At 42.8% G+C, this 13,353-nt stretch overlaps 1 protein-coding gene and 1 long non-coding RNA gene across 3 annotated transcripts in view; both read right to left on the minus strand.

Annotated features, from left to right (window-relative positions):
• Positions 1-4,820, minus strand: part of CFI (complement factor I) — a 28,561-nt gene extending 23,741 nt beyond the window's left edge. Inside the window, exon 1 of the mRNA XM_045537474.1 lies at positions 4,609-4,820. Within this exon, the coding sequence (XP_045393430.1) occupies positions 4,609-4,665 (57 nt within the window). The 5' untranslated portion in view covers positions 4,666-4,820. The remainder of the gene's footprint in view (positions 1-4,608) is intronic.
• A 4,579-nt stretch (positions 4,821-9,399) lies between these two features.
• LOC123627751 lies at positions 9,400-13,149 on the minus strand. Of its 2 annotated transcripts, XR_006731478.1 has the most exons (3): positions 12,756-13,149; positions 12,524-12,663; positions 9,400-10,838 (listed from the first exon to the last, which is right to left on the minus strand). It is a non-coding gene; the product is annotated as an uncharacterized LOC123627751 (long non-coding RNA). The 2 variants fall into 2 exon arrangements; XR_006731477.1 differs by lacking the exon at positions 12,756-13,149 and having other exon boundaries at positions 12,524-12,728.
• Between the last annotated feature and the right edge of the window lie 204 nt (positions 13,150-13,353).

Genomic DNA, 13,353 nt, shown 5'->3' on the forward strand with positions numbered 1-13,353 from the left:
GATATTTTGCAGGGGCAATGTGCGTCTGAAGTTTAGAAGACAGATTATCAGCTCGTGTATCACTAAGAGTCAGTCGGTGAGCACTGCTCTGTGCTAGGGAGGGCCCTAAGGCTAGGGGTAAAGGGACGAAAGTCTCTGTCCTGTGGAGCGCGCCAACCCAGAGAGACAGGCAAGCATGACTGACAATTTCCCTGGGCCTGGGGATGCCCTTAGGACAGAGTTCTGGGCCCCTGAGCCTGACTAGGAGACCAGGGACCGCTTCTAGGGGCAGCTGATGTCAGGGCTGGGTTCTGAGGGTGTGGACAGGGAGGTGGTAGAGGGGAGGGACTCCAGGCTGGACTGTGGGTTGGACTCCAACAGCGAGTTGGAGGTTGGAGAACAGAGTGAGAAGGTGGCTGGGGATGAGGGAAGACAACACATGTCATCAGACTGGCCAAAATAAACACGAAGGAGGCCCTCCTACGAGCCGTAAGGTAAGAGAAGCAGGTAACCTACAAGCCATCAGACCAACTGCAGACTTCTCAACTGAGACCTTACAAGTCATAAGAGACTGGGGCCCCATCCTCACTCTTCTCAAATAGAATAACAGAATATGGTCCTATAACCAGCCCCTTAAAGCGCATTTACTTTGCAATGTTTTGCTGTTATAAACAATGCTGTAATGAATCGTCATTTCCCACACATGCTAAGTGTATCTGTCAGATACTTATCTGGAAGTGAAATTGCTGAATCAAAGAAATGAGCAATTTTCATACTGAAAGATATTGCCTATGTGAGAATGTCAAGTGTCCATGCCCTTGACCACAGAGCAGGTATCTTATTAACCTTTTTATGTTCGCTAATTTGATATGTAAACGTGCTACCAGAGTACACTTTTACTTGCATTTTTTTCCCTGAGTAAAGTTGAGCATCTTTCAATTTGGTCAATGCTCAAATTTTAAAAGATTTTTATTTTTTTCTCCACATACTGACCATATCTTTTACTTTTAATCTGATGTAAACTGGATTTTTCTTATTTTTGTAGAAACTTTTTATATATTTAATATTAAAGAAACCAGTACTTTGTCTGGAATAAGAGTTGCAAAAATTGTTTGTCTATTGACAAATGGCAAACCTAGCATATTTTTCTTACCAAGTAGATACTTTGTAACTCCCCCCATACAATAAAATTATTTTCAGTAGAAATCATGAAATGAAAGGAATAATGAATTATGCAGAAAATGCAAACACTGACCATTTTCTTTTATTAAAATTCATATATATAATCATGCCTACAAAAACTTTAAAAAGTAAAATACATATTAGAGTCCAAACAAGGAAAAAAAATTACATTAATATATTTAATGAAAAAGAGAAAAATTATATGTGTATATTAGTCTGTTGCAGTAAAGAATAATATTATGCTTTGACAACTAAATACATTAATAAAATAAAAAATAAAGAAAAATTTTATTGTAGAGATATTATTCAAATTTGGCATTTTCTGTATGAACTAGTTTGCATTTGGCAAACAAAATTATTGCAACTCTCAGTCTGCACTGTTTTACTATTTTATATTTTAAAAACAAAAAACTCCAAATAGCCATTAGAATGACAAAATTGAATAACCCAACTTTTGTTCCTTCATCCTCACAATCATTGTGACAACATTTTAAATTTTGAATCTGGAAAATTCAGGAAAATGTAATACCACAGGGGCTGAAGAAAGGAACTGTACCACCCAAAGTGAACTTGAACAATTCCAAGGCATAACATGTATGAGCCCATCTATGTCAAGTCTAAACTGACGGCTGATTGAATTAACTTCCAATTATAATACAGTGACTTAAAGGATAAGCAAAAAAAAAAGTGCTCATGTGAAGTTTACATTTGTATTTTAAAAAATCAACAGCAGACCCAGCAACTGTTAACTGTGCCATTCAATACAAGAGCCATTAACAAAATGTGACTATTAAAATTAAAATTAAATGGGAATTGTTTCCAGCCAAGATAGAGTAATAGGGACCAAATTTACCCTGCAGCCTAAAATAACGAAGAAATGGACTAAATAATAGAAAACAATGGTTTTCAAGACACTGGTCACTGGGCAATGAAGGGTAGTAATCCCTGAGAGTTGAGAAAGAAATGAGGTCAGCCCTGCATTTGTCCTATTTTATTGCCTTGAGAGAGTTTTCAGGCCGGGGTATAGAGGGGAAACTTGGGATGAGCCCAAGGGACTCCTTGAGTTTAGGAGAAAGAGCTGAGAGTCTATGGAGACGAAAGCAGCTGTAGTTCACAGATAAAGAACTGGAAGAAGAGAGTGCTCAGACAGAGAACTCTGGAGCTCTGTAGACGGTCCCCTTTGAGTATTTAGCTGAGTATTCATCAGCACCTATGTGTGGAAAAACTGCCAGAGGCTGGGGAAAGAACCACTGGAAAGAATTTGAGGTAACGATGCTCATGCTCAAACAGCCTTTGTCCTCACTACTCAGACTAGAACACTTCTCGTTCATGGGACGTTGGGTGGAGAATACAGAAGGATCTTGCTCTAATATCGTGGAACAATTAGCCCTAGACTGAGTACTCTTCTGATCCTACCTAGGGAAGCTTAAGGGCAAGACCTGAAATCAAACAGTTTTTAAGTGACTAAACTGCATCCCAGAACAAAGCTCAATATTTGCAGGAATAAAAAAAAAACAACCATCATCCAACAAGATAAAATTCATAACATTTGGCATTTAATAAACATAAAAATAATAGGCATGCAAAGAAGCCAGAAAAATATGACTCATAATGAGGAGAAAAATCAATTGAAACTGGCCCAAGGGACCACTTTCATGGAAGACAATTTTTCACGGACCGGGGGTGGGGGGTGGTGGGCGGTAGGGGTCTGGATGGGGTGGTGAGGGGATGGTTTCAGGATAACTCAAGGGCATTGCGTTTATTGTGCACTTTATTTCTATTATTATTACATTTTAATATACAATGAAATAATTATACAACTCACTATAGGTTGGGGACTTATCTTAAGTCAAACACTTTTTGACTTAAGGTCTATTATTTTTTCTGGTATTAGTATAGCCCATCCCAGCTCTCTTTTGGTTACTATTTGCACTTATCTTTTCCAGCCTTTGTTTCTCTGGATCTAAAAGGAGTCTCTCGTAGACAACATGTAGTTGGATCATGTTTTCCAAAAATTGATTCTGCCAATCTCTGCCTTTTGATCTGAACCTACTTCCATTTAAAGTAACTGCTGATAAGAAAGGATTTACTTCTGCCATTTTGCCATTTGCTTACTTATCTCTCATACCTTTTTTGTTCCTCATTTTCTCTATTACTGCATTCTTTTGTGTAGCTGACTTTTTTGTAGTGAGCCATTTTGATTCCCTTCTCATTTCCTTTTGTGTATATTTTTCAGATATTTTCTTTGTGTGTACCATGGAGATTACAATTACTATCTTAAATTTATGGAAATCTAGACTGAATTGGTAACAGCTTGGCTTCAAGAGCACACAAAACTCTGCTCCTGTACAGCACTGTCTCCTCCTGTATGTTGTTATTGCCACACATTACATCTTTACACATTATGTGACTACTGACATAGATTTAAAATTTTTATACAGTTGTCTTTTAAATCATGTAGTAAAGGTACAAACAAAAATAACATAATACTGACTTTTATATTTACCTATGTAGTTACTTTTACTGGAGTTCATTGTTTCTTTATATGGTCTTGAGTTACTGTCTAGCATCCTTGCATCTCAGCATGAAGGATTCTCTGGCTTGTACTGCATTTCCTGTAGGTCAGGTCAACTAGCCTCTAATTCCCGCAGCTTTCGTTTATCTGTGATTTTCTTCATCTTTCCTTCATTTTTTTTTTGGAGACAGAGTCTCACTCTGTTGCCCAGGCTAGAGTGCCGTGGCGTCAGCCTAGCTCACAGCAACCTCAAACTCCTGGGCTCAAGTGATCCTCCTGCCTCAGCCTCCCGAGTAGCTGGGACTACAGGCATGCACTAGCATACCCAGCTAATTTCTATTTTTCTTTTAGTAGAGACGGGTCTCGCTCTTGCTCAGGCTGGTCTCAAACTCCTGAGCTCAAATGATCCACCCACCTCGTTCTCCCAGAGTGCTAGGATTACAGGCTTGAGGCACCGAGCCCGGCCCCTTCTTTTGTGTTTTTCAAGTGGTATTTTAAATCTTGCATATTATTTCTCCATTGGCATATTTACATCTTCTTTCTCCAACTATACCGTGTACTAAAAGGCTATTGAAGGAAGAGATCAGTCTTACTACTTTCCTAACACTATACCCTACACACAGAAAAGGCTTGGGAAATGTTTATGGATTTATTGTAATTATAGTAAATCATAGCTTTCTATCACTAAAATTCTTGTTCCATGTCTATGCCTAGTTCAATCTCTATGCATATATAAGCATATAAATAAACCATATTCTTAAAACTCTTTTATCAAGATATTAACATATTTGTTACTGACTATATAGTGGCATTGTTGGTAACTGACCTACATAATGTTATAAGTCAACATTATATCTTTTAAGATTTTTCCTATGTTTATAATCTTTAAAATATCAACATAAAATAATTTGCATAAAGACTGAATTACTTACCTTGCAAAAACTTAAGCAGAAGCACAAAAGTAACAGAAAAACATGAACAAGCTTCATGTTGGAGGTGTTCAGGGTCTGTGTCTCTACTGAGAACTTTCTTCCACCCCAGATATTCTTTTGAAATTTAATTTTTAACCTCTGAAAAAATATTTCAAAAGAGCAAGCCTCCTGAAGAGCTTTGTACTTTTGAACTCTTAAAAGAATCTGGCGAAAACCCAAAGAGTTTTACCGTAACTGAAACCAAAAAACGGCCTTCCCAGTAAATAGCTGAGGGAGGTAGCCAATAGGAACAGTGTTTCCTCCAAAAAAGACTGATTTACCCAACTTTCTGCGGAACAATGCCTCAATTCTGTTTGTTAGGGAAGACAGAAATTACACTGGAAGCAAATTTCTATTTTCTTTGTAAAATAAACTACCATGCATTAATTGCACAGCGATCAAGTTATATTTTCTGAGCACAGAAAACTTTGTAAAGCAAGTATTCTTGCTCTAGTATCAAGCAGGTGCTTGCAGATTCGTTTGTATTTGTAAGTTTGTGACAGCAGAAATGCTGACACAGCTTGGATTCTCCAGAAGCAGACCTGAGATAGAATTTGGGGGGCAAGGTGTTTATTAGGGATCAACACCTGCAAAAGGAAAGCAGGGAAAGCAGGGGTGAGCAGAGGGAGAAGTCAAACTGTGATTCAGCTTCAACAAAGCCTTGGATGGCCCGTGGGCAGCTCAAGGACTAAGGGTGACCATTATAACCTGTCTTGCTCAGTCACCCGATATGGGTTGCCCAGGAAGGGCATGCCCCTAGGTGAGGCCGTTTTCTGTAGTTGAGGCAGACCCTAAAGGACCTCACAATTATTTGCTATCTGGAGGTGGTGTCTTCTGACCACAGGCTTCTCGGCCAAGTAGCAAGACCTTCCTCCGTGAGGGATCTGGGAAACTCATTTCTGTGTTTCAGAGTTCATTACTTGCACCATTTAGATCTACTCTCCATGTATACTCCAAGATTGGCTCCTTCAAAATTTCAGTGGGCCTCTCTTCTTTTTTGTTTTTTTTTTTTGAGACAGAGTCTCACTCTGTTGCCCAGGCTAGAGTGCCGTGGCGTCAGCCTCGCTCACAGCAACCTCCAACTCCTGGGCTCAAGCGATCCTCCTGCCTCAGCCTCCCGAGTAGCTGGGACTACAGGCATGCGCCACCGTGCCCGGCTAATTTTTTCCATATATATTTTTAGTTGTCCATATAATTTCTATTTTTAGTAGAGACAGGGTCTCGCTCTTGCTCAGGCTGGTCTTGAACTCCTGACCTTGAGCGATCCTCCCACCTCGGCCTCCCAGAGTGCTGGGATTACAGGCGTGAGCCACCATGCCCAGCCTTGGGCCTCTCTTCTTGAGAGAAAACTTAGAAGAGGGAGTTGGTGGGAAAGACTACAGCCCATGCCCTTGTAGTTGATCTTGGGGTTATAGCTGATACTCAGCCACTGCCCCACCCTACCCATTCTGGATTCCATTCAGCTGACCTCCCACCTTTGCTGGCCTCAGGGGCTTCCCTGGTGGCACGACCCACAGTCTCTTCGAGGAGTGGTCTGAGGCCCTGGTTACCACTTGCTTCTCAGGCCAGGTTGCTGTCTCCATACTTTTACTGTTAGAAGAGGCACTGCAGTAGGATGTGTGGGTTCCACACACATTCCCCTCTGCCTGCATTGTATTAATAACAGCAGCAGCCCTACTTCCTCTGAGATCAGGGTCAATCACCCTCGTGAAGATGGGGACTCCTTTCCTGCTGGTCCCAGACACAAGGGTCCCAACATGCACCAGGCAGCAGACTGCAGCTTATAATTCAGTGGGATTACTGCTGTGCTCCTGGCAAAAGCGTGGTCCTTTAGGGACCAAAACCACTAACCCCGCGGAGTCTACAGTTGTGGTAAATGGAAGAGATGGTGAGTGTTGTCATTCCTGCCTCTGTCCCTTGATTCCCAGACCCATGTATTCTCCCAACTGCGGACAAAATGCTCTACGAAGGTCTTTGATTCAATGCACATACTGTTTCCTGGAGGACAGCACCCCATTCTCACAAAGTATTGCCTTTAACTAGCACCTCAGCTCTGCACTGAGCAGCCTGTTCCAATGCTCTAGCAGGCCACCAGCTTTCTGGGTGGTACAGCAGGTGACGTGACTAGTGGATTGCAGGGTCACAGGCCCACTCCCACTTCTCCTCTGGTGTCAAGTGAGGAGCCTCGGCCGGCAGGACTTTATACGGGATGACTTGCTGAAGGACTTAGCACTCCGTGATCCTCTGGATCGTGGTGCTATCTGAGGCCCTGCAGGCAGGAAAGGCACACCTATACCTTGACTGTATGTCTATTCCTGTGAGAATGTACCACTGGCCCTTCCAAGACTGAAGGGACCAGAGGTAGTCAAGTGGCTCGCTGGTCTCCTTCGTGAATTGTGCCATCTTGTGGGCACAGCATTGACAGCGTCGGTCTTTATTGTCAGGTTGGGCACTTGTTGGTGGCAAATGTCCATGCTATTTCTCTGCCACCATGGTCACTTCATTTTGGTGCCCATCACGCCTGCGCTGGGGTGGCTGATGCCTGAGACTCAGTCATTCTGGCTGAATCACTTTGTTGGGCCAAACTGGCTGAGTCATTTTGTCGGTTGTTTTCTCTGATGGATGCTCTCTGGTGGGTGTTAACACATTGCACAGAGTTTTGTACTTCATACCCTCTCCTACGTGTACATACATGTTTCTACCCCAGACCTCCTTTGTTCTCGATCCTCAAATATTTTTCATGTCATGCAAAAAAGATGGTCAGGCCATCACTATCGCCTGTGACTCCATACACAGTGTAACCTTGGGCCACTTCTTTCCACACAGAGAGGCTGATGAGGCGTACCACCCGAATCTCTGCGCCCTGGGAGGACTTTCCCTCATCACTGTCTTTCAAAACCACTCCAGAGTGTGGCTGTAATGCAGCTGCTGTCGTTTTTCAACTTGTGCCTACATGACAAGCCAACTCATATGTAAATCAAATGCAAACTTTCCCATCCTCCTTCGGCTGGTCGTATCGGATTCCACACTGAGCCACAGGTATGAACTGAGGGAGGGGCATGGGCACAACTGTTTGGATGTGGTGGCAGGGACAGGGTGTTGGGGCTACCTGCTCGTGCACCTTGCTTTTGACCTGTGGTCCTGTTTGTTTGGTGCTGGATGTACCAAACACATCTCTGCCTCACTTTCGCTAAGCCTGCTTGACCCTGTTTCCTGGGTCTGTCGGGACCCAGCACATAACGGGCAGTTCTGGCCACGTGGTGATGGGGCATCCCACGCTCCCTTATCCACACTTACCAGGAATCAGTAGCGTGCAAGATGTTTCTCGAAAGGTGTGTAATTCTCTGCTGCAGATGCCACGGCCTTGCTCCAGAGCTCCAAGGCCCCTTAGTGTGGTTCCCCCACTGGGTTTTCCTCAACACCACACAACGTTTCTTCCCATCACTGACATTTCCAACACCACAGGGTCTGCTGGATCACTCCAGAAGCTGTTTCTGCCTTGGCAGCTGGAGCAACATTCCTCAGTGTGGAATAGCTGCCCCAGAGTCTGAAAAGCCTAGTGGGTTCTGTGCTTCCTTCTTTGTTAAAGGAAGTGCAAGAGGCAGTAATTTGTCTTTTACTTTGGCAAGGATATTCTGGCAGATTCCTAAGCACTAGTTTCCTAAAAATTTTACTGCTGTGTGAGGCTTTATTTCCCACCATCTGGAGCACACGTGTCTTATCAAAGCATTCAGCCTGCCAGCCACCTTCTGTCCATCTGCTCTCGTCAAGGTAATGCCATCAGTGCAAAACAATGTGACGTTTTATAGCAAGTCCGGATAATCCAGATTTCTGCAGACTCTATTACGATAGAAGGCAAAAGATACGGCCTGGAGAGAACTGTAAGTATGGTGAATATGAACTGTTTCTGATCTTCTTCTCTGATTAAAATACCTGGAGTGGTTTCAGTTTTCTTGAACAAATTCTTATTGATACACTTTATAATACTGCTAAAACTAGAATCAAGGTTCTTATGTGTAAAAGAAATTCCACTGGAAAAAATATTAACCCTGGGTAAGCGGTAGAATTTCTAAGCTTAGAAAGAATAGAAAAAAAACAAAAAGAGAAGACATTTATATAGCTAAATTATATTAAAATTTTATAACAACAACATAAAAAGCACTGAAAAAATGAACTAAGCATACACTCAGGGTATTATTTTTTTAAAAACCAATAAAACAAATCAAAAGTGATAGATTCTCTTCCCTTGGGGTGGGGAAAAAGTGATATAAAATAATAAAGACATGAGCAATAATAAGTAAACCAGAAAGTAAAAAGTCTTAGACTTGATAAATAGAACAGTTATTTTGAGAAATAAAAAAGGAGGAAATATTAGGGTAATCCTATTAGAGTGAATGTTTTTAGGGGCTGCCCAACATCTATTGTTCTTGATAACAGGCTCCCAGATTCCTTTGGGGAATTATCTTTCTTCTACTGTGGGTTGTTCTGGTGGAAGAGTTACTCCAGGCACATGATTTCCAACACGGAGGTTGAGAAAGTCATATTTAGCCTCTCTCCACTCCCTTTGATAGTTCAGTCTCTCTCTCTCTCTGTCTGGATTTTGAGTCTTAAGTAACAGAAGAAACAGCTGGGAATCATCTGTCACAGCAGCAGCAGCACCCGGGTCAGACTGTCGTAGCCATGACATGAGCTTCCTGTGCCTCCTTCTTGGCCATCTTGAGCGTCCTTAGTTCTTAAGCCTAGTTTCTTAGTCCCTGTCAGTACTGCGAACACCCTACTGTCTTCCGAACGAATTTTTCTTTTACTAAAATTAGCCAGATTTGCACCGGTGGCCTGTCATCTAAAACCTTAGGTGATAAAACCATGTGCTGCTTATCAAATGAATCTGAAGGCCTAGATGAAAATTTTAAGGAAAATAAAATTAATCAGAATTTACCTGGGAAGAGTGGAAAACTTCAATAAGTTAACAGCGGAGAAGAAACAGAAACGGTAAAGATTTTAACCACTCAAAAGACACCAACTACATTTTATCGAATCTTTTAAGATCATTTCTCTGTCATTTAAACTTTTCTAGAACACAGGAGAAGCTGGAAAGCTCTCCAACTTATTAGCAATACTCTAGTACTCTTATCCAAAACTGGGTAAGATGAGCCTCAGAAAGAAATTTTTATAAATTAATTTATATTAATTTCATTAATATACGTGAGGGGGTTCTAAATAAATATTAGCAAACCATATATATCAGTATATATTAAAACTAACGTACCATGACCAAGTGGAGATTATTCTAGAAACACAGGGATGCTCAACATTAGGATATCTATTAATGTAATTCAATATATCAAAAGCTTTATATTATTAGATACTGAAAAGGTGTTTGGTATGTTTAACACCTATTCTTAATTTCTAAAAAATGAGTGAGCCAGGAAGAGAACAAATACCATTAAGCTAATGAAGGGTGGAATGTAATGGCAAACACCACATGTATGGTAAAACACTAAAAGCAAACCTATTAGGGTCTGGAACAAAACCAAGAATGCTGTATTCCAATATTGTTCTGAAGACTCCAGGCAATGCAATACACAGGAAAAAATTATGAATATTGGAGCGAAACAGAAAAAGTTGTCATTATTTGCACATGAAATGATTGCCTACTTAGAAGAATTAACTGAAAAATTATTAAGTCTAAAGTCAGAGTTTATTAAGGTGGCTAGATACAAAATCAACATAAGTGACTTTAAGCAAGGCCCCTCAAATGCTTTTGAACTGATGCCTCTCCCATGTGCACAGATCAATAAACTGATTTCTGGTGTTGCCCTTAAGCTTTCCTAGGTAGTATCAGAACAGTACTCAATCTAGGGCTAATCATTCCACACTTTTAGGGCAAGATCCTTCTGTATTCTCCACCCAACGTCCCATGAACGGTAAGTGTTCTAGTTTGAGTAGTGAGGACAAGCTGTTTGAGCATGGGCATCATTACCTCAAATTCTTTCCAGTGGTTCTTTCCCCAGCCTCTGGCAGTTTTTTCACACACAGGTCCTGATAAATACTCAAAATGTTACTTTTTGTGCTAGAAATTGTGAGTTTCTCAGTTAATCTTTGTAATTTTAGTGACATGTTAACTTGTTCATTTGAATACCTCTGTATGATAAGAACTGGACAAGTTCTATTTTCTTTTTAATTGTTTCTTTCTGCAAAAAAAAAAAAAAAGAGAAAAATCTCATCACAATTACATGGAAATACTTTGTATATGAGCGTTTGGTTTAGCTGGCAGGAATGACACAAGGAAGTGTGGCAGTCACGACATGAGGTCTATGATAGGCTGATGACAGTACAAAATAAACTCACACATAATTAACAGAGATTGATAGTTCTGGATAAAAGATAGCACAACCAAGGCTGGGGTGGGGTTGGATATAGTGATGATAAGGAAAGAGGAGCCAGCTCAATTGTTTGAGTTCAAATATTTGGCAACCAAGAGCATGATGCTATCCTGGGGAAAACGGGGAATTGGAAAGATAAATAAATTGGGAGGAGGAAGTTGTGGGGAGGGGAGAAAAAGAGGACTGAGGACTAGGAGAGTCCAAGGTTCTAGTATGTCTTTTAACTAGTTGGAGAAGTTATTTCACTTCTCTGTCAGTTCCTTACTTCTAAAATAAAGGGGTTAGGTACCAGGTAGTCCTGAAGGTCCCAGAAAAGTTCAATGGTTTTATCATACTGAGTGGGAGATAAGGCCGGGCGCGGTGGCTCACACCTGTAATCCCAGCACTCTGGGAGGCCGAGGTGGGAGGATCGCTCAAGGTCAGGAGTTTGAGACCAGCCTGAGCAAGAGCGAGACCCCGTCTCTACTAAGAATAGAAAGAAATGATCTGGACGGCTAAAAATATATATAGAAAAATTAGCCGGGCATGGTGGTGCATGCTTGTAGTCCCAGCTACTCGGGAGGCTGAGGCAGGAGGATCGCTTGAGCCCAGGAGGTTGAGGTTGCTGTGAGCTAGGCTGACGCCACTGCACTGTAGCCCGGGCAACAGACAGAGACTCTGTCTCAAACAAAAAAAAAAAAAAAAAATAGTTTGAGTGGGAGATAATAGTGGGACACCAAACAGAGATAGAAACACTAAACTTAAACGTCTAAATGACACAACTCACCAGCAAAATAGACCAGAGTAGTTATGAATAACTGTCCTTGTACGATATATACAATTTAATACATTTATCAAATCTGAATCTAAAATACATTTATTTATAAAACATGTATTTTAGATACAGGACTGTTAGGCACTCCCTCGAGAAACGTATATGTTAGCATAGAAGACGTACTGTCATTCCTAATATTTCTTTTTTTTTTTTTTTTTTGAGACAGAGTCTTACTCTGTCGCCCGGCCTAGAGTGCCATGGCGTCAGCCTAGCTCACAGCAACCTCAGACTCCTGGGCTCAAGCGATCCTCCTGCCTCAGCCTCCCGAGTAGCTGAGACTACAGGCATGTGCCACCATGCCCGGCTAATTTTTTCTCTCTCCATATATATATTTTTAGCTGTCCAGATCATTTCTTTCTATTTTTAGTAGAGACGGGGTCTCGCTCTTGCTCAGGCTGGTCTCGAACTCCTGACCTCGAACGATCCTCCCGCCTCGGCCTCCCAGAGTGCTGGGATGACAGGCGTGAGCCACCGCGCCCGGCCTCATTCCTAATATTTCTATAGCAAAGTTTACAGAGATCTTTTAAGATCCCATTTGTTACTATGTTACAAGAACCCTTTGAAACTGGACCCATGTCCGCTCTCTCTCAAAGAGGAGGCGGTTGACTGTGTCAGACACCCAGGTGGAGGATGTGGGTGCAAAAGAGACAAACACAATTCACAGCCGAGAGGCCCCGACCTTCAGCTGAGCCACGTTCTGCAGCCCGTGCGGGAAGCCGGCGTCAGCCATCAATCAAGAGCTCACGGCGGAGACAGGCGCTGCCAGCGTAGACGGGGCACGGCCTGTCGAGGCTCCAAACGTACTCCACGAATAACTATCTGCTCCAAAAGATAAAGACACGGTTTGGCTTGCGGTTAGATAGCACATTTTCGTTTTAAAAAAAAATCACGGGTGCGCACCCAACACACACACATATTGCATTTCTTCCCTTCACGGTGAAACCGTGCAAGAGAAGGACGGGCACCGCGCAGCCCACGACGGGGCGTCCTTCGAAAGGTCGGGAAGACATAAGGGACGCGCAAGAACGGAGAGGAACCTTCCGCCGGCCGCCATGGTCCTGACGCCGCCGCCGGATGCACCTTTGGGCAGAGGGCGGCTCAGACGGCGCCGCACGGTTGCTGGAGTCGGCGACCAAGTGAGGAGCCAGCCTGGGGCCCATTTCACAGCCTGGGAAGCAGGAGCGCCGAGGCTGCCGCGTCGCCTGCCCGAGCTGTCGCGCCCTGAACAATCACCGCGCGCCGGCCTTTGGGAGACGCGGCGCAAGCCTCCCGCTGCCGTCTCCCGGGGCAACATGGCGGGAGCACTTCCGGTGGCGCAGGCGGTGAGAGGCGCCGCTATTGTACGTCACTTCCGGCGCCCGGCGCGTGTAAACCCTTGGTTACAGTCACACGGTATTTATTGCTACTTTTCCGGAACTGAAGGCGGTTTTGGAACCTTGACCGTGTCGCTAGTTCCGCTGGGGACTTCTTTTTTTTTTTTTTTTTTAAGCAAACCAGTTTGTTCGAGTT

Source organism: Lemur catta, chromosome 26 (assembly GCF_020740605.2).
Source record: "Lemur catta isolate mLemCat1 chromosome 26, mLemCat1.pri, whole genome shotgun sequence".
NCBI classification, from domain to species: domain Eukaryota; kingdom Metazoa; phylum Chordata; class Mammalia; order Primates; family Lemuridae; genus Lemur; species Lemur catta.